The 23,012-nt window shown below is 43.4% G+C and overlaps 1 protein-coding gene across 25 annotated transcripts in view; it reads left to right on the top strand.

Annotated features, from left to right (window-relative positions):
- Positions 1-23,012, top strand: part of HDAC4 (histone deacetylase 4) — a 228,949-nt gene that overhangs the window by 172,717 nt on the left and 33,220 nt on the right. For all 25 annotated transcript variants that reach the window (XM_065069250.1, XM_065069252.1, XM_065069248.1 and 22 more), the window contains 4 exons: positions 3,527-3,784; positions 5,647-5,833; positions 12,311-12,444; positions 20,145-20,265. In XM_065069250.1, coding sequence (XP_064925322.1) covers positions 3,527-3,784; positions 5,647-5,833; positions 12,311-12,444; positions 20,145-20,265 — 700 coding nt within the window. The remainder of the gene's footprint in view (positions 1-3,526; positions 3,785-5,646; positions 5,834-12,310; positions 12,445-20,144; positions 20,266-23,012) is intronic.

Genomic DNA, 23,012 nt, shown 5'->3' with positions numbered 1-23,012 from the left:
ATTGGATGTAACAAGTATTGAAAAAGATCTCAGGAAAACCTTGAGTGTCTCAGTTGGCCGGATGTGAAATGCTGTTCAGCAGGGTGTGAGACACTTGGCATTCGCGTCCTTGTGCATTGTGGCACCTTTTACTGTGTAGATGCCGTTTGATGGTTTTGGCAGGAGCCATTGTTCTGCGGGGCATCTGTTGCTGCAGGTCTGGTGATATGTAGATGTGCGCCTGATAAAGTCAGGCCCATAACTCCAATTATATGTGAGACAGTGGAAAGGAAACAGTTCTGCTGGTGCCAGGGTGATCTCTTCTTGCTCCCCCTCCTTTTCCCCTCCAGGTGGTCCCTCTTCTTTGATTCATCACAGTTGGGTCCAGTCTACAAAAGTTAAAAATTAGAATCCAAGGGATACCTCACGTGGGAAGAGTCGTATCGATAGCCGGAAGAGAAGGCTTGTGCTATCATTTCCGAGTAATTAATGCAAATTCACAGCAATATGTTTTATTCTCCAAGCGCTCGTCCACATGTCCGCTCCCCTGCGGATTCTCTCTTGCCTTACACCTCTCTGCTGGTGTTTTTCTGTCTCCTGAGCATCCCAACCAATGTACCTACTGCACACTGTCACCTCTCTCTTCCCAGCCACATCACTGACTCAAGACCGACACTTTTTTTGGCTATCTCAGGATGGTTTTGGGCTGAGTGATAGTTATTCTAGGAGCTTCTCAAGCATTTTTCTACTGGGCACTCTTAATGAGTCTGCGATGAGTAAGCAGATGTTTCTAGCTGGTTTAGCTGTGTCTTCAAAGGTATCATGGAGCAGTAGTTATGTCATATCTGGTAGACGTACCAGAGTTCACCTGGCATGAAATTTTATTAGCAAAGAAATGCAGCCTCTATTTCTTATGAGGCATTCCACAAAAAAAATGATTAATTCTCTTTTTCCCCCTGTATTGTGACCTGATGTTGCTATGATTATTTTTTCTTTCTGTTCTTTGTATTTCAAAGATGTAGATAAGAAATCTCTCCAGCTATATCAAGTCTTTTAAAAGTGCTTGTGACTAGAGATCTATAGTTTCTTCCATACTGAAATAGTTGGCTGTCCGAGGTTGGAGAGGCAGCATCTTTAACAATGTTTTACGGTGGCAATACATGATAGCCAGAGGCTATATTTTCTATTTGAAAATAAAGGAGTAACCTCCTTGCAAAGGATGCAAGAGAGCTAATTAAGGGAAGGACAAGTTATTTGTGGTGGATTGTTTAATTGTTTACTATTTCAGATATATTTGTAGGACTTTTCAGTGCTATCTTAACTTTTTATTTATTCCCTTGCACTTCAATTACCTTAGACTTTCTTAAATTACATGAGCACATGTTCATAAAATTGAAAAAAAAGTAAAGAATTATAAGGAATTTCAGTGGGCCTGGGATGCACATACTCGTGTATTATATGGAATATGTTCATAACAGAGTGCTTTCTTTGCAAAATTGTCCTTTAGGAAGAATAGGGTTGCAGCAGCTAGAACAAATGACATACCAAGAGATTCACATTATATTAGGAGAGCAAACTGAATGTTTGAAATGTCCTTGTCATTGACCGCTTGATCTTTCAACCTTCATTGTAGCATTTTACACATGTGTTTTTCATTTAATTCTTACATTTTTATGGAGTTTGAATAATTTAAAACTTCTAGGGAATTACACTGCTTCTCATTTCCATTAGATTTGACAGTGACATTGTAAGTTATTTTCCCAGCAATTACCTTGTGTGGTTCATAAGTTCAAAAGGTATTAAGTTCAAAGCTTGAGGCCTTCGATTTAAGCAGGGAAGAGAAAAAGTAGCAGAAGATGGTTTATGATGATTTAATTATCTTTAAAACAGATTATATTAATCAAGCCTAAGAGAGCTTAAAGAAAATTGATGGAAGAGCTACCTTTAGCTTAACGTGATTTAGTTATCCAATGTGTATTACACGTAATGAAACTGAGAAGATTGCGGAGGGTGGGGAGGAACCTCACAAAAATCCTTGAGAAGTCTTGATAACTGAATCTTTTAGGTTAGCAGGAACCTCATGAGATCATTTAGTCCAATATCCCTGCTCAAGCATGGGCAGGTAGAGCGGGTTGCCCCAGACCCTATGCAGTTGAGTGTGAAAATCTCAAAGGATGGACACTCCCTTTCCTGTTGTTTCTAGTTTAAAGCTCTGACTACGAGCTTGGCCAGCCCATTGGCAAAGGAACTTCTTGTTCCCTGTTTAGTAATCCACAAAGTCCTGGAAAGCTTTGGCCTTGTGTCCTGGTCCTTGCAGCGCTCCATTTTTAAAAGCTTTGAGCCTGAGTTATTTGAGATCTTCTGCTGTAGTTATGAGCAACCTCTTGCTGTCCCTGCTCTGATACTTGCAGGCAATTAATCCTCTGTATTATCTTTGCCTAAATCTGCTTTGTATAGGTTTGCTTAAGTTACATGGCAGAGCCTCTCTTCCTACATTTAGGGAAAAAGGCTTAATTTCAGGTTGGAGCCACTGTTCTTCAAAGGGCAAGTTACTTACAAGTAGTCGGTAGTCGCTCCTTCTGCATGTGTTCAATAACCGTGTTTTGATTTAGCTTTATTAGATTTAAAATCAATATTGCTTTTCATACCAATGACCTAATCCTTATTAAAGCTCTGCTCTGACAACTTTCAAAGTTCAGCGGTTTCTTTATAAGCTTATGAAACGGGTACAGCCTGAGCTCCTTTAAGGAAAGGAAATAGATATATTTACCTAAGCTGAATTTGAAAACAGTTTACATTTTTTTTTGTTCCAAATAAAAATCATAAGCAGTCTGAGATGGAGAGCTGTGAATTTTATCTTGCCAATGAACTTTCAAAAAGTCTGAGCCTGTGTGAATTACAGTGAAATTTATATTGTTCCCTTCGTTTCAGCAGCTGCTTTCAGAGAAGTTCACTATCTCTAGTTAGGATGGTCTCATCAGAAGGATGCTCTTCTTGCAGTTTGCTTCTGTATAGGTGCTGTAAGTTGAGTGTCCTCAGTGTCCTCTTAAGTAACTTCATAAGAGTGCAAGTTTAGGAGAAATCTTTTTCAAAGGTTCTCACTTTACAGGTACAATTGAGAGGGTGATTCAAGAACAAGCTGGGTAAGCAAAGTGGAAGAAACCCTCTTAGAGGGCTTGTGTCTCTCTTTTTTTTCAGCATTTAATTGCCAAATGTATTGATGGTTGTTGTGTTTCTCCTCTGCGGGTTTGTGAATGGAAGAACATCCGTAGATGTGTAGGCACAAGAGGCTCTTACTTCTTCAGAAGGAAAATCAAGTGCAAAATGAAGAGTCCGTCATTACTTAGGACACAGGATTTCATGGTGCTTAATGCTAAGGTCGACTTGACCTTTCCCTTGAGTGGTTGTTTTGGACCTAGTTTATAAGATAAAAGCTATAATTCACAATTGCACTTCTCATGAAGCTGGTTCTTTGGGGAGAACAGAGTGAACTTTACTTGTGATGAGTTACATTTTATTTATCGGTTAACCTCTGCGTTGTTTTCAGATTATATCAAAACCCAACGAACCAGCTCGCCAGCATGAAAGCCACCCTGAGGAGACAGAAGAAGAGTTACGGGAACACCAAGCCCTTTTGGAGGAGCCATACAGCGACAGAGTCGCAAGCCAAAAGGAGGCTCCAGGGTTGGCCAACGTGGTGCAAGTGAAGCAAGAACCCATCGAGAGCGATGAGGAGGAAGCGGAGCCGCAGCAGGAGCTGGAGGCTGGGCAGAGGCAGGCTGAGCAGGAGCTGCTCTTCCGTCAGGTGAGCTTGCAAAATACCAATTTGGGGGCTTAGTTCTTTGTAGAAAATCGTTTGATTCTTGGTAGTCACCTTATACTACTCCAAGGGGAAGAAACTAGGGAGAACCACGTCTTGAGGATTTGCTACGTAAAGAAACCTGCAGGTAAGATCAGTGCTGTCTTTCCCAGGAGTCACCGTGGGTGCTGGACACTGGAACAGGCTCCCCAGGGAGGTGTCACGGCCCCAAGCCTGACAGTGTTCAAGAAGAGACTGGACAACGTCCTCAGACACATGGTGTGAACTGTGGGGTTGTCCTGTGCAGGGGCAAGAGTTGGACTCGATTCTTGTGGGTCCTTCCAACTCAGGACATTCAATGATTCAACTCAGAAGTCTCAGGGAGGAGAATTTGGATCGCCTGCACAAAATGCGATCCATGTGTTTGCAGCCACTGAACTACTTTCTGTTTGTTTCTTTGAGAGGACAAAGTGTGTTTTAGCAGTTTTAAGGGCTAAATACTGGATTTTATGTTTTAGAACAAATTGACTGCCCCAGAGAAGGGCTGGATAAGGGAACAAAGGATGAGATTCACTGGAGGGGGTTCCTTCTTCAGAACTGGAGATCCCAGAGGTTGCAGCTGTGCTCACTTTTGAGGGTAAACATCAGAGGCTTGTGGATTGCAAGTAATAAATCCAAGAACAATGTAGCGTAGCATAATCTTCCCAATTACGTGGCAGTCTCCCAGAAGCTGCCTGTTGTGGTAACACTAGCGAAGGTGAGAAGGTTGCAGTTCTCCTAAGGCATCAGCGCTCAGCTCATCCTTAACACTCAGGATCTGACGGTACCTACAGCCGTGCGTAATCCTCGCACGGGATCTGCAGCCAAGAGCAGATTGCTGTAGCCATGCCAGGGTGTAGCTCTGAGTAAATCCACAGCCCTTGGCTAGGGAAAGCGGGCTCGTGCCAGGTTTGCAGTTGCCGTGTCTGTGAATCAGGTGCAAATTGGTTGCTCCCCGGAGTCATTTGCATCTTGCTGCTGTCTCCCCAGCCCTGCGGAGCTGACTCGCACGTTCCCTGTGAATGTCGCTGGCTGTTGTTGCTCAGAGGCAACATTTTCATTTCCTTATTCAGCGGTGTTATCTTCATAACAGCGCTGCCTTGAAAGATCAACGCCGTTGCCAACTGTGCTTGTACAAAGTCTTATTTGATTTTATACAGTCACATCTGAGCCTTATTGCCTAAGTAAATAAATAATTAAATGTAGCGTGCTGCAAAGTGATGGACCAGGGTGATACTGTTCCTCTGAAACTACAGGCCCACTCACCCTAGTCCTGGATGCATGGACACATCTGAGGAGTCTTAAAAATATTACGTCCTCTGCAATTATTTTGCCTCAAAGAAGAGAAGGAATAAGTAGAGTAAATGGGAAGGTCGTTAGGCTGTGGTTGCAGTGTGGCAAGGTGGAACAGCCATTCCTTCTGACCAATTGTATGGCTGCACAGAGAGCCGATGTGGCTGAAAACTCTTTCTCATGCCTGGGGTCTGGTTGAGCTGGACTTGTTCCCTCATCTGGTCCATCACACTGTTAAATACACCATTGCAGTGGTGAAGAGGCACAGGGGGAGGCTGATGTGGCCAGACCCAAGGCGAGGACCTTCTGCTAATGACCCTGCCAGCCTGCACCAGCTTCAGGGCTGTGGTTTGAACACACCGCACTTGCCTGACTTTGCTCTAGAAACGTGCACATCTTCATTTGCTGCACGTGTGTGCGCTCTTATTTATCAGGGAAAAGAATTCAAGCCTGCAAACTTCCAAAACTCAAAACATACCCCTCTTATGAAGTCACCACACGCACTTTTAGCAACTACCTGCTTCTCTTCCCTGCAGCAAGCCCTTCTGTTGGAGCAGCAGCGTATCCACCAGCTGAGAAACTACCAGGCGTCGCTGGAGGCAGCCGGCATGCCCGTCTCTTTCGGAGGACATCGGCCCCTGTCCCGCGCACAGTCCTCGCCCGCCTCGGCCACCTTCCCGATGTCCGTACAGGAGCCACCCACTAAGCCAAGGTTCACAACAGGTGAGGTTTTGGGGCGCTGGAGGCTGAAGCCGTGGAGCTGTTGTTACTGTTTTGTCTTATTTTGTGCTTTTCTGCCCTGTCCCTGCAAAGCCACCTGTTTGGGAGCTGTGTTTGTGGACTCCGTAACTTTCTGTCTTTATCAAGGATGAGATTCAGTCGTCTTGCAGCCTGTTGTCCTGCTTGTCCCTTCCACAGAGGGACAGACAACCTACAGTCCAGACAGAAAATAACCTGGAAGAATCAATAGAAGCATAGCACAGTACTTTAATTATGTATCTCCAAAAAAAGAAAAAAAAAATAGATGAGTCAAATGCTGTGACAAAGCTGATTTAGATGCAGGGAGAGGCAATGTTATTGAAAAAGGACAGCGTGCCAAATACAGTGTCTGTATTTTCTGCACCTTCTCCAGTCCCTGCACAATCTCATGCCATTAAGTTGTCCTCTCTGGGCCACCTGCCTCCCCCTCCTTCTGTAACACCATCTCTGCCCAGGAGGCTGTGCCCCTCGGTTAGGAAAAATGAGTTAAATTGGTTATTTCAAGTTGTCCTCAACAGACAAACAGACTGAAGAGTGTTTCTTACTTGTTCAGTCTTCATCTCAAACGAAAATTATGAGTGCAGTTCTGATTTGTCTAGTGAAAACCAGAAGTGCAAAAAAGATGTTAACCTCCCCACAAAGATTAAAGGCAAAAAGTAGTTTTTCCTCCTGAATCCTGAAAACCAACTTTTTTTTGCCACCAAGATCTTTTCTGTCTATACTCAGTAGCCTTAGTAACAAGTGGAAGTTAATTTATGTGCAACTTTTCAAGTTCTATTTTGGGTAATTAGGCGGAATTATTTTGAAGTCCGCCTTCTTCCCCAAATGTCAAGCTCTATTTTGTGAATGAACATTTTGCAATGTGATGTGTGCCTTGGGAAAAGGGGAAAGAAATCCAGAACGCCCAAATAAGAGCAGCTCATGATTTTGTTTCTCCTTCACTTATCCATTTATTCTTATGTAACCCACACTTTTTGCATCATTAAACTCAGCACTGTGAATCGGGTTTATTTTCAGACACTGATAATATAAGAATAGGGATATGTTAAATATGACTTGTTCTTCAGCTGCAAGGTGGGAAGCATGTGTGATCAGCTCTGTAGAAGCCCAAGCAGTTACCTCATTTTTGCAGATCAACCCTTTAAGTCTCTATTTGTTGTTAATATTGAAACCTTTAATTTCAGCAAAACTGCATTTCTAATGAAAGCAGTTATAGCAAGATTACTCTAGATTTTGGCTTTTGCCAAGGATGCAAAGAAGGGTAGTCCCCTGGCTCACGGTCAAAGCAGATGAAACTTGAGCATCTAATACGCTTAGACCCAAACCTTGGTGCTTTAAAAACAAGGAAGCCTGGCCCTACTTTGAGAGATTATTCATTCCTTCTCTTTCTTCCCTTCTCCTCTGGTACTTAAGTTGCCTTGTCAATCATAAGCAAGACATTGAACATGCAATAACATTTCCTACCAGAGGATATACGTTTAATTCAGATATGTGCCTCTTAATTTCATTTAAAATTACAGGGGATGGTGAGAATGCAGATTTTGAGAACGGTGCTGCACTGAAAATACACTTTTGCGATGTTATGATTTATTTTCCTTGAAGGCAGGGTTTAAAAAAAAAAAATGTGGCTTTAAATAAGAGGCAGAATATCACATTGCTTTTATATGGCAGTGCACAATCCAGTGCAATGATATGAAGAATGCCTAATGTATTTCACCTGTTAAATATCCTTTCCGCAACATTTTTCCATGTTAAGACTCCAAGGCCTTGATTTGTCCATGGCCACCTGTCTCGTTCAGTTCTCTACATTTATGCTAGGTGAATGGAGGAGGAAAAACAAAATAGAATACTGTCAAGGGAGAAAGTGTTGTTGGGCATCTACTGGCACTAATAAGGGGCAAAGCATTAAAGGTGAGACCATTACACTAGTCCTTCAACTAGTCTTTCACCTTGCACAGAAGGTGAAGGACTAGTTTAATTGACTGTCATTGTCTGTTTAACAGTGGCAGGGGAAAAAGCCTACTACTCTATGGGCATGCAAGCAGGAAAGGCAGGGATTTCAGCTGTTGAGCACGTGTGTGCGAGTTAGATTGCTAATGTTTTCTTGAAGTTGTCCACGGTGTGTCGGAGATTGTGTTTTTGGAGGTGGATACTAAAGCTTAATCACTAGGATTGAACTGTTCTTTGAAAGGCAGGAAATTAAAGTCTTGGGTATTTTTCAAAGCAAGCAGTGCTGGAGTGTGTTGGGTTTCTTTTTCACTAGGAAAAAGCCATCTGTTTGGTAAGCAACTGCTTTGGAGACCGATTCTAGCACGATCATGCAGTTCGCATTTCAGATAAATGAAGATTTGAATTGTCGTGTTCATTTTGTGAGAGGGCTGGAAGAAACAAACCTTGTTCAACAGACCTAATGGAGCCAACCATGATCACTATAGACAAGGAATTGTTCATCACTTTCACGTTTGGAATATTATATAGAAAATGCTAATGCTCTCTCTGGACCGAGTTAGGACCAAACAGCTGGAAATTCTGGGTTTCGTGTGTAATTTATTTTCCTGTCTCTCTCAGTGACCGGTACCTGAAACTTCAAAGGTAGAGGGAAAGAACAACATAATACACCTCTCAAACATGATGTGCATTACTCCACATGAAAATGAAAACAGTGCCCTTCCTGACTTTTTCAGGCAGTCAGTTTTATGTCCCAAAGCATGACATTTAATTTTCCTTTCTACTAGCACATGAAAGAAAGCTAGTCCTTGAACTTGCCCTTGCTAGCACAAGTAGCCCCTTGACTTCAATGAATACAGTTCTGCATGCACTGTTCTACACACTTGAATAAGACTTCTCAGGTTAGGCCATTAATTTGCATAGCTCCAATTATCCAGTCTCTGATCTCCTGTAAAAATGGTTCCACAAATTATTCTGATGTTCTGCATTAAAGTATTTTTCATTTCTGATGAAGGCATTTATTCTCTCCTGTGCAGAGCAATATAATTATCTGAACCTCAAATCATATGTTTGTTCTGCCAAGAAAAGCGCGTCGGTTATGCTTTAGTGCTGACCTTTAAAATGATTGTTCTCATGTCTTAAAGAGTATTGCTTCCAGCACCACTTAATTTAACTTGTAATGGCCAATGTAGTTTCGTATTTTAAGCTTAAACTGCCAAGCTTTTCTTTGTGTGTGTGTGTGTGTGTGTCTTCATCTGAGTGTCCCCAAACACAGGAAAGAACTTGGAACAGTTCCCTTCTTTTCAGTGGTTTAGTTTTCAAAAAAGAGAAGAGTTGAGTGATGTGTGTTACAGTACAGAATAACTTCATTGAGACAATACTGTGATCATTGAATCTTTGTAGATCAACCCAATTCTATAAACCTCACTGTAGTCTCTGCTAACAGCTAGACGAGTAGGCGTCCTACCACCCTCTTTTGGAAAACCTTTTCTTTAACCCCTTTGTTGAATAGGCTCAGTTACCAAACCTCATTTTAGATGCATGCATGCATTTTAAACACATGTGGCTTTCCAGCCCTTGCGGATGCAGACGAGGAGATGCTGGTTCCTGCGGCTGGGGATCTCACCCACAGCTGCCCGTGTTTGCTCTCGTTGAGTAGGATGAGCTGATAAACACCCTGCCTGCTCCTGAGCCAACACCAAACTTCCTCCAAAACACCTGGGAGATACCTGGCAGATCTGCTGCACTGTAGGAAGACAAAGGAAGAACAGAAGAATACAAGGCAAAAGCAAGAAGCTGGTATTTCCTTTGCATTTAGCCTTGGTTTGGTTTCTGTTGGCTTCTGCCCTACCATGCTCTAGGGTGACCCAGGTACAAAACAGAGATGAAGGCAGAGACTTTTAGTCTGGCTAGGCATTGCTTTACCTATGTACATAGAGTTGCATATCCATAGTTTTCAGGAGTTACTATTTAAAGAGTTGGGGAAAACACCCTTTAAAAAGAAACTCGCAACACGGATTCACACACTCGCTGTTTAAGTGGTCTGAGACCCCTTCCAGCTTTGCAGTGCAATCAGTGTAATCCGCTCTCAGGTTATGTCCAGCTCCCAAATAACAGAAAGATTTGTTAGAGCAACAGCATTAAGCATCGTCTGGGAATTCAGGAGGTGAGCAAGAAAAGGCTGCTTAAAAAAACACTGCTTGAAAATGCTTGATTTTGTTTTTTTTCCACAACATTACAAAGGTGTGGCCTGAACTAGCCTCAGATTTATCTCCAGGTTGGAGTGTCCTTTGTAAATGAGGTGCAGCTTCTCGTTCATAGCTTTCCTATACTAGATTTTACTTCTCCTATTTCCATTAGTGAATTCTCTGATGCACTCTCCTGCTGACCTGGACAGCGATCTGATGAATGACTTGCTGCTTGTACTTCTTTTTGTTTGAATTCAAGGCTAGCTGTTGATGTGCAAATATGTACGTTGAAGAGATACTCATGCACCTTTTGGCTATAAATCTATGAAGCCAAGTTTTAGACCCCGTAGTCATGTCTGGATGTCCGAGAAGGCAGAACTGCTTTCCTTTTTTTTTAAAATTAATGGTTTAGCCAAATCAAGTGCAGTCACGTATGGTCTAGGAGGACATCTATATGGGATTCTTTTGTGTAACAAACACATCGTCAAAATGAATAATGTCCCCTGAAGATGCATTTCCTTCAAAAATAAATGGACCTGCGGCGAGGTTACCACAGACCTTGCACTGGTTTAAGTGAACTCAGACTGGGGAGTTCTCATTGACAGCCAGCTTTACCACTGGGCTGCAGCATCTTTGCAGGTGGCATTTACCGTCCTTGCCTGTGCCCAGCAGCTAATGAACTCAGATGCTGTGAATCAAACATGGGAGACCTCTACAAAGCTTTGCAGCACAATCTTATTTAACTGAACTTTGGCTAACCCAAAAGCAGTCAATTAATCAGTGCTCTGTTCTCTTCCTAGAACTGAATGTGGTTTGGGTTTTGTTGTTGGTTGTGTGTTTGTTTCTTTTTCCTTTGCACTCACCTACAGCAAAGCGAGGAACTGCCAGATACCTCCCCTAAGGCTGAATACCTGCAAGTGTCAGTGCTGGGATTTGCCTCAGAGGGGAAAGCCAAATTTTTCGGTGATGGAACATGCCTACACTCAGTCAAAAGGTGTGAGTGCAGCTGGAGCCAAGCTTGGGTACATGCAGCGCTCAGCTCCAGGCTACGTGTCCGTGTATGTTCTCAGAGTCTGGTTTCTTACAAGCCCCTTTGAACTCCATGCAGTTGCAAATTGTGCTGTTTATTGGTATTTGAAGTGGCAACGTGGAAGTTCCTCGAGCTGCGTTCACGCCGCCCACCGCAGTATAGGTGTGCTCGTGTGGGATTTCGGAGGAGAGATATTGGTTGGAGTACAGACCCTTAACGTTGGGATCTGGGAATAGCTTGTGCCTTCACTGATAATTCAGAGGCTTTGGATTCTCATCAGACTTTTTATATACAACTTTATACTGTGCTTTCAGACATATATTTCTTGCAAGAAAACTTATTCCTTGGGGTGGAGGGGCAGGTATCCAGCCCCTTTTGTTGTGTTTTCTGGACCTTCTGGCTGAAGGGAACAGTGGATTTAAACATTTGAGTATATCTCTCTTGTTTAAGTGAAAAAAAGTCTTTTGTCCCCAGGACTGCATAGCTGTGGAGGACCTGCTGTTTTCTTCCAGTGGAACATTGGCTATGAAATCCTAACTCCCCTTCCAAAAACGTACCCAGGCAACTCTGGAGCATGAATCAAAGTCTCCTATGCTGTTGTCATGCCATAAATACTTCCTAATGCAAGGGGATTTAGCTGCCTGACTCCCACGATCAAATGAAACAACACTGCTAAATACCTACATATCGTGCTGAATAATTATGCCCAAGTGTGTGCTAATAGCCTTAATTAGCATGTTGTCAAATAACGTTGATGCAAAAGACTTCAGCGCAAACTATTTTATGAAACATAGTGCCTGCTAACAACTTATTCCTTCTGGTTTTTAATCCCAAGCCCCTAGAGTCATTTTAGCGGCAATTATAAAAGTACCCAGCTGAGAAGTTGCAAGTCAGTCCCCTCCTAGATCTTGTTCCTCTGCTGGCGCCTCTGGTCTCGTCCTGATGCTTTCAGTTGTCACCTCCTTCTGTCACTCTCACAGCTTCAGCTTGCAGAGACCTTGGTGGCTAATTTCTTTTCCATATCCATTGAGGATTTCCAGAGGAAGGGATTGTTGCAGGTTTGGTGCCGTCTTAAAGCAGCATCTTGAATTTTCATTTCATAGAACTCTTGAGCTCCTTGTAAGACACACAGGATTTGTCTGGAAGTGTGCAGTTGAATATGAAGTAGTATAGTAAAAAAAATATAAAAAAAAAAAAGGTTGTTTTTTCCATATAGTTGGCAAATTTTACTTTTTTTTTTTTTAACTGAGAGCAATTTTGTAACCTCTGCTGCAGGCCTTGTATATGACACCTTGATGCTAAAACACCAGTGTACCTGTGGAAACACAAACAGCCACCCAGAGCACGCAGGGAGGATCCAGAGCATCTGGTCCCGGCTCCAGGAGACGGGTCTCCGTGGCAAGTGTGAGGTAATAAAAATACCAGCGAAGGGGGAGATGAGGTGGTGGGCCTGGGAGAAAGAGGGAATTTGGATTTGTCTGACTGATTCAACGGCTGGATTATGAGCATTTTGGGGCGGGGGCTGATTTTGTGCCTGGACAATCACAGGTGTACCAAACCTGCAGCTCGGGCTGTTGATTGCTACCTGGATGTGCAAACTTTATACTGCATTCTGGCTTGAGATTTTTTTATAGCTCCAGCTGTTGTCAGTGTTTTGCCATATGTGGCCTAAATTTAATCCATTCCTAGATGACTGCTTATGCTTGTGAGTGTGCATCTGTCAGGAGGACTTTTCTAGCAATCTGATTTCACTGTATTGTGAGGTCCATTTGGAATTTCGTGAAGCGCTGGAGAATGCTCTTGCCCAATGTTGGAGTGAAGCTGCTTCTGTAATTTTCAGTTGTAAACTGGAAGTCCACACCACACATTGGATTTCAAAGCAGTCAAAGATAAGAACAACATGTAAAGTAACTCTTATTTGTTATCACTCCAGTCATAACAACAGAAGCTGTGGAGCAATAAGTTTGTATTTCTGTGGTTTAATAACTTTTTAAATACTCTTCGCTAAGTAGCGGTCAACCTATAGTGAAGATACTGTGAAAGGAACGGGAGTAGGAGGATGTAACTAAGCACTACTCCATCACAAGAGGTTAAATTAATTGCATTGGACCTACATGTTGAAGAGCAAGGCAAACTAAGAAAAAAGCTTAGATACTGAAAAAAAAAGACTAATGCTTAATAATGGTGATTAATAATTATTATTCATAACTTATAGCACTGATAATAAATTAATGGTAGCATGTGTTCATCAGTTCTTTGAATATCTGAAGGAACTGAATCACACCATGTGTTTAAACTATGTCAGCACCTAGAAGTATTTTCTGAGCAACCAGAAGAGACATCCACGTGGTGGCAGCATTGCCGTTGGCCAGAGTTCCCCATCCTACACTTATTTCTCCCCAAAGAAAGCAAGAAAGAATTTCGAACCTGTTTCTGTGTACAGAGGCCCATTTAATTTAATTTGGGGATTACTATTTGGGAAAAAAAAAATACAAAAAAACAGCCAAACAACAACAAAAAACACAAACCAACAAAAAAAAAAACCACCACCCACTGCTGTCTAGCTCCTCTGCTTAGAAGCAGGAGTTAAATGATGCAGGGCTAATTGCCTTGCTTCCTAGATTTGTGTGAAGTTCTTCACTGTGTGATCCCCTGTTATTTTCCTTCAGTTGTTTTTTTCAGTTACTCTTGCAATCGGAGCTGCTCTTGATGTTCACCTCTTTTCCCATCTGACCATTGGTGACATTCAACCTTGACTCTTCCTTTCTCAGGAAATTGTAAATACACAGTGTTAGCTTTCTGCCTTAATTTCAGTGTTTTCTTATTTATGGCTTTCTTCAAGATTTGAGCTGCCGTTTCAGCAGCTCTAATTGCACTTGCTTTTCTCTCTACTTAGCTTTCCTTTACCCCCACCATCTCCTACTCCTGCCCAGACCTGGGCAGTTTCCTTCTTCACATTAACTTTCCTCATGGACTTGATGGGCATAACCTTTCCCTGTTTCTCCATCTGCTTCCTACCTCCACCCTTCACTCTTCTGTTCTTGATTGTTTTGTTTTGTTTTTCTGGAGCCACTCATTTGTTTTCTGCTGTCCTTGACTGCTGTAATTCTTTTCCACACTGCAAAGCCCTTTGGCCACTTCCCTTCAGAGTCTTTCTGAAGCTCCTCAGTGGGACCTGTCTATCAGCAGGCAGAGGGGAGAAGGACCACGTAGGGTTTTCCTTCAGTGAAGATTATCTCAACATCAGGCATACTTGCATGGCAAGGGGACAGCTTCATAGACAGGAATGATCTCTGCTGCTCGCTTGGGCATGAGCTGTTGGCATTGCCTTGGATGATGGACTTGTCTCCTTCCCGCAAGGAAAGGAATGCTGTAGACTTAACACAAAGGCGGCTTCATTCTGTGACACATACTCCATCATATGATCAATTTAAAACGTATTCTGAAGTCTGGCCTAATAATTATTGTTACTTTTAATAATTATATTACTTTTTCAAATCCCTGTTGCTTATGCCAGAGCTCCATGCCAATCCTCTATCCCCACCCAGAGTAGTGTGTATGTGTGTGATGCGTGAACTTTAACGGAGCTCTTTACATGAGGATGGTGACACTACCACTGCAGCCTGCTAGGTATCTGCCATTTTTTAATGGATTTTATGTGCTCCATCTGCGTAGCAGCCGTACAGGCACTCAAAAAGAGGTGAATATTTTCAGAATTAATAGTAAGTCTGCAGTGAGTCAGCAGCAACACCTGGATTCTAGCACTCAGAAATTTGCCAGGCTGTACACTTAGTTTTTTGCTGAGCTCTGGTTTTATTCTATATTTTTTCATTAGCTGGTCTTGCTGACAGACATATTTGTGCACGTTTATTTTTATCTTCACTGTTGCGGGGTTGTTGTCCTGTGCCTCAGACGTTATGAGCCAGTTAAGTAAGCCCAAGGGCCCAATGTGAAAATTGTTTGTGATTATGTAGTTTAATCCATTTTGTACAACTTATATTTGTAAAAGGACAGTTTGAACTTTGACATTGCCTTATCCTCACGCTTCCCCTTCCTTTCTTAACAGCCCTTTGCTGTGGTCCGGGTGTGGGTATAGTTTGATTCTGCTGGTTGCAAGTAGTTGCTCGACACAGATTAAAAACACGGCGCCCTGTGTAGTAAATAATCCCATCCGCGCTGTGTGGGATCAGATGAAGCTCCGCTGGATCCCTGTCCTCTTCCAGGAGGAGTTTAACAGCTCTCATTCCCCCCACGACTGCACGCTGAAAATAAATCCCAGCTCTGCTTTCTCATGCAAGCTCAAACAATTCTCACTGTCTGTCTCTTGAAAATTTTCTTCTGGTGTTTCTGTTGCACACATGGCCCAGGACAAAAAAGGGCTCACAGATAAATATTTTTATCGTGCATGCAAACAAATATTTGCTTTGAAATTTCAGAAATGGACTAAGTGAAAACTTTTCATCAGGCGGCCCAGAGGCTCCCAGACAACCTGCCAAGTGCTGAGTTCCTACCATTTCTCTCAGAGGCAACAGAAGTGATCCAGAAGGGGCAAAAATATATTTAGAACAGAAGAAAGCCACATTGCTTCCCCCCACACACACCTCTCATTTTTCAGCAGTGAAACAGATATGTACATGCTAAAGTTGTCCAGAAGCCGTTTTACATCCAGCTGAGGGGAAAATGTGCACCAGATTTGTGGTGTGATAGGTGTCTGATAGTCACACAAGTTTAGAGATGACCCTTTGGAGAGAAAGCAGTTGTCCAGACTTAATGACAGCTGCAGTTTAGAATATTGCTTGTTTAATTAAGTTAGCTTTATGAAACACAGCAATTACTCTGGTGTACATTCAGAATTTAAAAGCAACAATTATACTAATTGAGGCAATCTCAATAAAAGACTCTGTCCCCAAAACGAATACTCACAATCACGGTATAGAGTTTTCCTCCCAGCCTTCATCAAGAGCATGAGGAAATCAATAGGTTTTGCTGTGTTTTCAGAGGGAATCGAATCCCTGGGCTGCTCAACCAGGGTGAGGAAGAATGAGTTCCTCCACCAGGGTCAGTCTCCAGGCACATCTTGGCAGCAATCCCGTGTTGTGTAAAAACCAGACCCAGGTCTGTAGAAGCAGAGCTGTGTCCGTGGCTTTCCTGGCACAGCATCGGGCAGGAGTGCAGGATGGATCCAGGCAGCGAAGCCTCCAGAGAGCCCGAGTTTTCCCATCGCAAAACACCGAGGGCATGCAGGAGCTGCTGGGGGTGGTACCTGGGAAGTTGATCTCTGGAGAGAAGCCTTATGGCTATTTTCATGGCTTGTTGTGGCTTTTTTGAGGCAGCAGTTGGGACAAGATTAGGCACCACAGGATAAAAAAGATATTAAGCTGCTAGAGAATGTCCAGAAGAGGCTACGAAGCTGGTGAAGGGTTTGGAGTGGAAGCCATATGAGGAGCGGCTAAAGTCACTTGGTTTGTTCAGCTTGGAGGAGACTGAGAGGAGACCTCATTGTGGTTACAGCTTCCTCATAAGGGGAGAAGGAGGGACAGACACCGAACTCTTCTCTTTAGCAACCAGTGACAGAACCCAGAATGGCAGGAAGATGTTCTGGGGAGGTTCAGGTTGGACATTAGGAAAAGGTTCTTCACCCAGAGGGTGCTGGACACTGGAACAGGCTCCCCAAGGAGGTGTCACAGCCCCAAGCCTGACAGTGTTCGAGAAGAGACTGGACAACACCCTCAGACACATGGTGACCTGTGGGGTTGTGATGTTCAGGGACGGGAGTTGGACTCGATGATCCTTGTGGGTCCCTTCCAACTGAGGACATTCTATGATTCTATTATAAGATCTGTCTTGCGGTTTCTGAAAATTTGTACCTTCTTCTGTTGAAACATCATGGTGTGAAAGGGTGAATAAAATATGAGGCTCACAGGTGGGGTTTTTTTGTTGTTCAAAATGCAAAGGAAAAGCTGGCTCTAAGGAAATGGATGAAGACCGCAGAAGGGCACGTATAGAGCAGGAGGAGGGCAGAGATGGTGGTGTTGCGAAGGTCAGGCCTTGTGCAGAAAGAGGCATGAAGGAAACGGGGTAAAGAGCCAACTAGTTCATTGGGGTTAAGAAGCCACCCCCTGAGCTGAAAAGCCAGTTTAGACAAGAGGAGGGTGTAATATGGAGTGAGCAAACTCAATAGGCAACATGGAGCCTCAGAGATAAGAGTATCATGACTTAAGAACTCTTAGAAAGTGAAGAACTGTTCAAATGAGGAGTGTGGATGGAAGGCTGAGCTGCAGACTGAGGTACAAGTCATGATGTGTCTAGAAGCAGGAGTGAGGAGTATGTTTTGTTCTCCAGCTTTATTTTTGGGGGATTAAATTAGTTTTCTTGATGTCTGTGTTAGAGCCGAGAACAAAGCCTGTGGTGCATGAGCTGGGAGATGAGGGAGGTGCAAAAGCATCTCAAGCATAATTCTTTCTAACCAGGCCATGCTTGCTGTGGTATTTGTGATATATGTTTCACTAAGTAGTAGCTTTTTCTCGTAATGTGTTTTACTTGCAGCACAGAAGGAAGTTATGGATCCACTCATAGTGTCCATTTGGTTATGGGTATCGTGTGGAGGGGAGCGTGGTGTTGGTACCCTCCTAAAGATCTCAGAGTTTGGATGTCTTGGCGGGGCCACCTACTTTAAAATAGGAGCAGCCTTTCCCCATCCCAGGGAGCTGAAGCTGTTCTCCTCCATGGAGGGGCTGGCATGTTACTGCGACGAGCTGTCGTTCTCCTGGTGTCTCCCCGTAATGCCAAGAAATACAAAATGCTATTTCTGTACGTCCCCTAAACGTAGCAGCTGAAAATGGGTCAGTACATCTTGTTCAAATGAAAAGAGCTGGCATATGGGCTAGAGGGAAGCTGTAAAAGTCTGTAAGAGGGGACTGAGGCAAGCTTACCATGAACAAAAAAGGAAGACAGGATAAAAGTTCAAGGGGGATTTGCCAGATATTTCCATCCCTTCTGGGTCTAGCATTTTTGTGATTATTGCCTCTTTAATGGGATGCTGTATTTTTGCCTCATCATTAACCTCAGGAAATGCTAGGTGGTGGAGCGGAGCATGAAGAAAATGAAAGAGGAACTGGAGAGCAGAAATGCCAAAATTAAGAGAGACAGAGTGCACGATTCAATTTCTGCTTTGATTTCTGCTGCCTTACGCCTCAAATGCTTTTACGAAGTGATTTCCTGTGCTCTTTGCAACACATGATGGAGACTTATGCCGAAGGTTTAAGAGCAAAAAAGACGAAGAAAATCCCTCACGTTTGTTCCGCAGACCGTGTTGTTTCAGATACGGGGGTCCCAGGCTGCAACCGAGACTGCAGCGTGGTGCGAAAACTGGCGCTGCTGGGCTGGAGGTGCTGATGCCTGTGGAGCATCTTGTCTCTAGCACCTCTCCTGCAAAGTCCGCAGCGCTCGGCCGTGCTCTCTGAGCAGCAGCAGCAGCTCTCAGGAGCAAGAGGCACAGCTTGACCTTCTCTTCAGAACAACTTTTCCATTTGAAACTCTGTTCTTTTTAGGAGTGTGATTTCTTTTTCCCCAATCCCTGTTTTTCCTTTAAGCTATCCATTTTTTTGTTGTTGTTCTTCTCATTAGAAACTCTGCGTCTCCAGGAAGGTGGAAGTCTTAAAAATGTAACTGGCTTGAACGAAGCCAAGGTGGAGGCTGTGCAGGAGGTGCATGAAATCCTACATGAGCTTTGCAGCAGGATAGTTGTTGCTGAGGCTTGTGTCTCAGGTGACCCTGGGGCCTCTCCAAGACGCTTTCAGAGCCTTCCAACATCTGACTGTTAACTATTTATATTTTAGTATTACTATAGCAGAGAGAAATAGTCCTGTCATTCCTTCGGTAGGAAACAACCCCCCAAAATGACAATTCCTTTTGAAGTGTTTTAGTCCAAATCATAACAAAAAGTCATGAAGTAATTCTAAGCTATGTAAAATGCTGCTTTGTTTGTTTGTTTTGGAGGGGCGCATGCGCATATTTCTGAAGCAAAGCAATCCTCATTTCTAAATAACTCCTTCCCCTCTTTCATGGCCACCTCTCAACTTAACCCCAACCTCAGCACTTTCTCAACTCACTGTGTATTTTCTCTGCCAACATTTCGGGTGCAGTCACAAGCTCTCAGTTAAAAAGGTGAGGTGTTTTTCCTGCTGCCAGGAATTGGTTGCCTTCTCTGGTACACCTGATATCCCCCCAGCACTGCCTGCTTGCTGGGGAGAGCTCCCTCCTGTGTGAGAATGCACAGTATGGTCCTTGGATGCCCAAGATTTAGCATCTCCAACTAATGCTTTGCTCTTACAAACATACTTTCCATCACAAATGGGTGATGGCAACAAAAGATAAACCCTAGAGGTATGCTGGACCCCTCTGACAAAAGAGGGGAAAAGATTTCCGGTTTGGAAAATGTGAAGCTGGGTCCTGCAGACATCAGTAATGTTTTTGCCATGATCTTCAGCAAAGCTTGGGTTTTGACTTTGGTGTGGGCTTCTGCCCTTCTGGGTTTCAGCTGCCAACAAAAACAGGGACGTGCATATTTGCTACAGTACTTCCAGCTCAACCTGCATCATCATATAAGAAAACAATTTGCAACAGATTGAATCTAGTGGGATTTCCAAGATGAGTTTTACAGCAGAAAGTTTGCAACTGACTCTTAATTGCTCAAAGGTTGAGTTTGGAAAGCAGTGTGTTTGGAGAAATTTTTAGGTTAGCTTAATAATTGTGGTGGTGATGTTGGAGGCCAGTTTGGAGGGGCGCATTCTCACCAGAGAATCACTTTTTAATGGCTCATAACTGAAATCCTGAGTATTCAGTAGTTGAGCAACACCTGTGTAATTTAGCAAATGCTCTGTGGTATTTTTAAAACAAACATAATCTGAAAATGATTTTACATGTCAAGCTTGTATTTTGAGTAAGGGTTTAAACAAAAATCTGTCTTGCAGTTAATTTTTCCACCTAAGAACCCATTCTGGTGTTTTGCTCAATGTCTTTATGATTTTCTAAGGAAAAATAAAAGTTGTTTATTGAGAGGTAAGCAGTTAATCAGTGATTTCATCATCCCTTTTCTTTCCTCTTTCAGTGCATTCGCGGAAGAAAAGCAACTCTAGAAGAGCTGCAGACAGTTCACTCAGAAGCCCATACGCTGCTGTACGGCACAAACCCTCTGAACAGACAGAAACTGGACAGCAAGAAACTTCTAGGTATCATTCCCTGGGGCAGGGGGGTCCCCTTTTTGACCTCCAGCACTCCTGCTACTGTCCTCAGTCAGTGAGCAGTAGCAGTATGATTGGTGGGACATATGGGGCTCCCTCCATCCTCAGCTTTGGGCAGTTCCTGAGAAAATTCTTCTCACCTCTGTTCAGTGTCTGCTTGAGAGCGGTACAAGGCACATCTCCCTTTCTTAAAGTAGATTCCTAAACCCTAGATAGCTAAAACATCCTTTCTTTGTCTTAAAAACCTAAAAGGAGGTTTCTCTGAGGAGAAAAGGTAATTTAGACATTTTCTCCTTGGACACTCTGCTCTGCATGTTAGAAACTTATCCATTGCTGGGTAGGAACTGGAACACGCTACTGAAGACCTGGATCTACGCACCAACCAGCTGCCTAGACATCAACAAGTAACTGTCAGTTTTGTGTGGACAATCTCCAAGAGAGATGCAGGGGCCTCTTAGATAGTCTTACATTTGTTTAATTTGGAGTGAGATTGTTTATCCATTTCACTGGAGTCTGGATCTTCCTGAAACAGGGCAGCATCTTCCTTAAAACATAGACATTTTCCCTGCAAAAAATCTAGAGAAAAATGTAGAATCTAGACCAGCCCTCCATAGCAGCCAAACCACATTGGTTTTAGCACCTTACAGTCATGGAGATATCATCATCTCCCTTTACGTTGTGCTTTTTTGCAACAGTAGGTGATAGGTTGGAGGGGCAGTTTGGGAAGTTCTCATGTGGGGATCAGGAAACAGACAGTTCTGGAACCTGGAGGCTGAGAAAGTTTGTTTTGGGATTAGCTTTGACTTTGGGTGATATAAAAAGAGGATTAACTTGATGGCCTGTATGATGTAGTAGTTGCAGCAAAAGAGCTGGAAAGATTTTGCAACACATTCAGTATGTACATTAGATCCCCAAAGAGGAAAGTTATTAGCCAGTTGTTTAAACATGCAATTAGCACTGTATTTATAGCTAACTTACCACCTCTTTAAAACCCAGAGAAACGAAAAGTAGACATCTCTGGCTGAATGATAGCGCAATTAGTATGTAAAGTTTAAAGAATTTATGATGCCAAATCCTTGGTAGCATAAAACTCTCGCCTTGCGTAAGGCGTATCCACCAGGCCAAAGAAATGGCTAAATCTGAGAAGGCTTCTCATTTGCAGTTTCACCACCTTCACACTGACAGATTTCTCTGCAAATTCTTGAACCGTAGCACTGAAGGAGTGAAGTCCTGACTGTCTGCTGTGGTGGGACCCAGGCGTTGCTCCAGTATCTGACCCGTTGGCTTCACCAGCCTAGAGCGCGCGGGGTTGTCATCTACATGGAGGGGCTAAGTGGATTACCCTAACCCCTCTCCTTTCGGGGTTACCCCTTGCAAAGATACCTTTTTAGTGTGAACCGTGATAACACCAAGTGTTTCCTGCTCATTCAAATGTCAAATCCTCTTGAGATATGTTTCCTCTCCCTCTTTGACTCTTGGTACAATCTGTATCTATAGTTCCACAGATACATTTGGAGATACAAACAGTTTATTTGGTTAGTATTAGACCTGGGGATACCCACGTTTTGCTGAACCATTCCTGATGGTTTGTTTAGAGAGCCTGAGGAAGGAGAAACTCTTGATCTTCTCTGAGTACTGCTGGTATTTTTGTTGTGTGTCCCTCATGTCTTTAATCACTCATTTTAAAATGTGTGTAGAGATCAACTTTATTCCTATAATGAAGAGAAATAATTCTAATACCTGAGGGTATTCCAGTACAAAATGTTGCCTATTTGTTTGTAATTTGCAAAGAAAACCAAGTTGTTAAAGAGCTGCAACCATAGGCAGAAGGTCAGGCCCTCAGGACCTCCAGTAGGAAGGGCTTTCTGGTAGCTCTTGGCTGAGCTTAAACCTTGTTTCCTAAACTCAGTTGGCATCATTTTAGCCTTGAGCTTCTAGCAGTGGGACTTGCTGACAGCCTGTATGAATGTCTTTGCCCAGACAGCAATGTGCTGCCTCTTCCCATGGCCTGGTTGTCTTCCCATTGCCTGTGGAGCTGTGCATGGGCCAGAGATGGCACTGACACTCGTGCTGAGCACCCAGCTTGGAGAAGGAGCAAACAGCTTCACTGCTCAGCCTGGCTGCCAGTCATCGCACCAGCACAGCGAGCCAAGATGACAGGAGGAGTGAGCCCAGAATTACTGCACAGCACCCAGGAAAACATTCTCGCTTGGGAGCAGGGCAGGAAGGGCCATGCTGGCATAAAACCAGTTTCGTAGCTTGATGGCTTCACAGTGCTGGGCCTGAGCACAAGCAACAGCCACTGATGTATTGGGAAAACCTCCCTGAAGAACCTCAGAGTGCGCATTTGTGTGTAGAGGTGAACAAGCCCGTAAGCAGCCCCTTCTTCAACCATCCTCTCCTGTTAAGAGTTTAAAAGGCTTTTAAATTTACAAAACAACTTTGTGGGGTTCTTCTAAATATGTTAAAGGGCAAGTTTGAAGTCTGAGACCAAAGCTTTGTGTGAGGCTTACATATGCAAATGTGAGTTTGTTAGACCCGAGTGTCTTGACATGTGTACGACTCCCATGGCTGACTCTGTGTAAACTCTTTGCCTTTGATATGTCTATGAGGAAGAAAAAGCACGAGAAACCTCAACCTAAAAGGAAGAACTTGTAAACCTGGGGGATGAAAACACGGCATCATTCTTTTTAAGCTTCTGCAAATGATAAAGGGGATGTCCCTTCATCTGGCAG

Source organism: Columba livia, chromosome 7, assembly GCF_036013475.1.
Source record: "Columba livia isolate bColLiv1 breed racing homer chromosome 7, bColLiv1.pat.W.v2, whole genome shotgun sequence".
Lineage (NCBI taxonomy): Eukaryota > Metazoa > Chordata > Aves > Columbiformes > Columbidae > Columba > Columba livia.
This window is presented reverse-complemented; position numbering and strand designations above follow the sequence as displayed.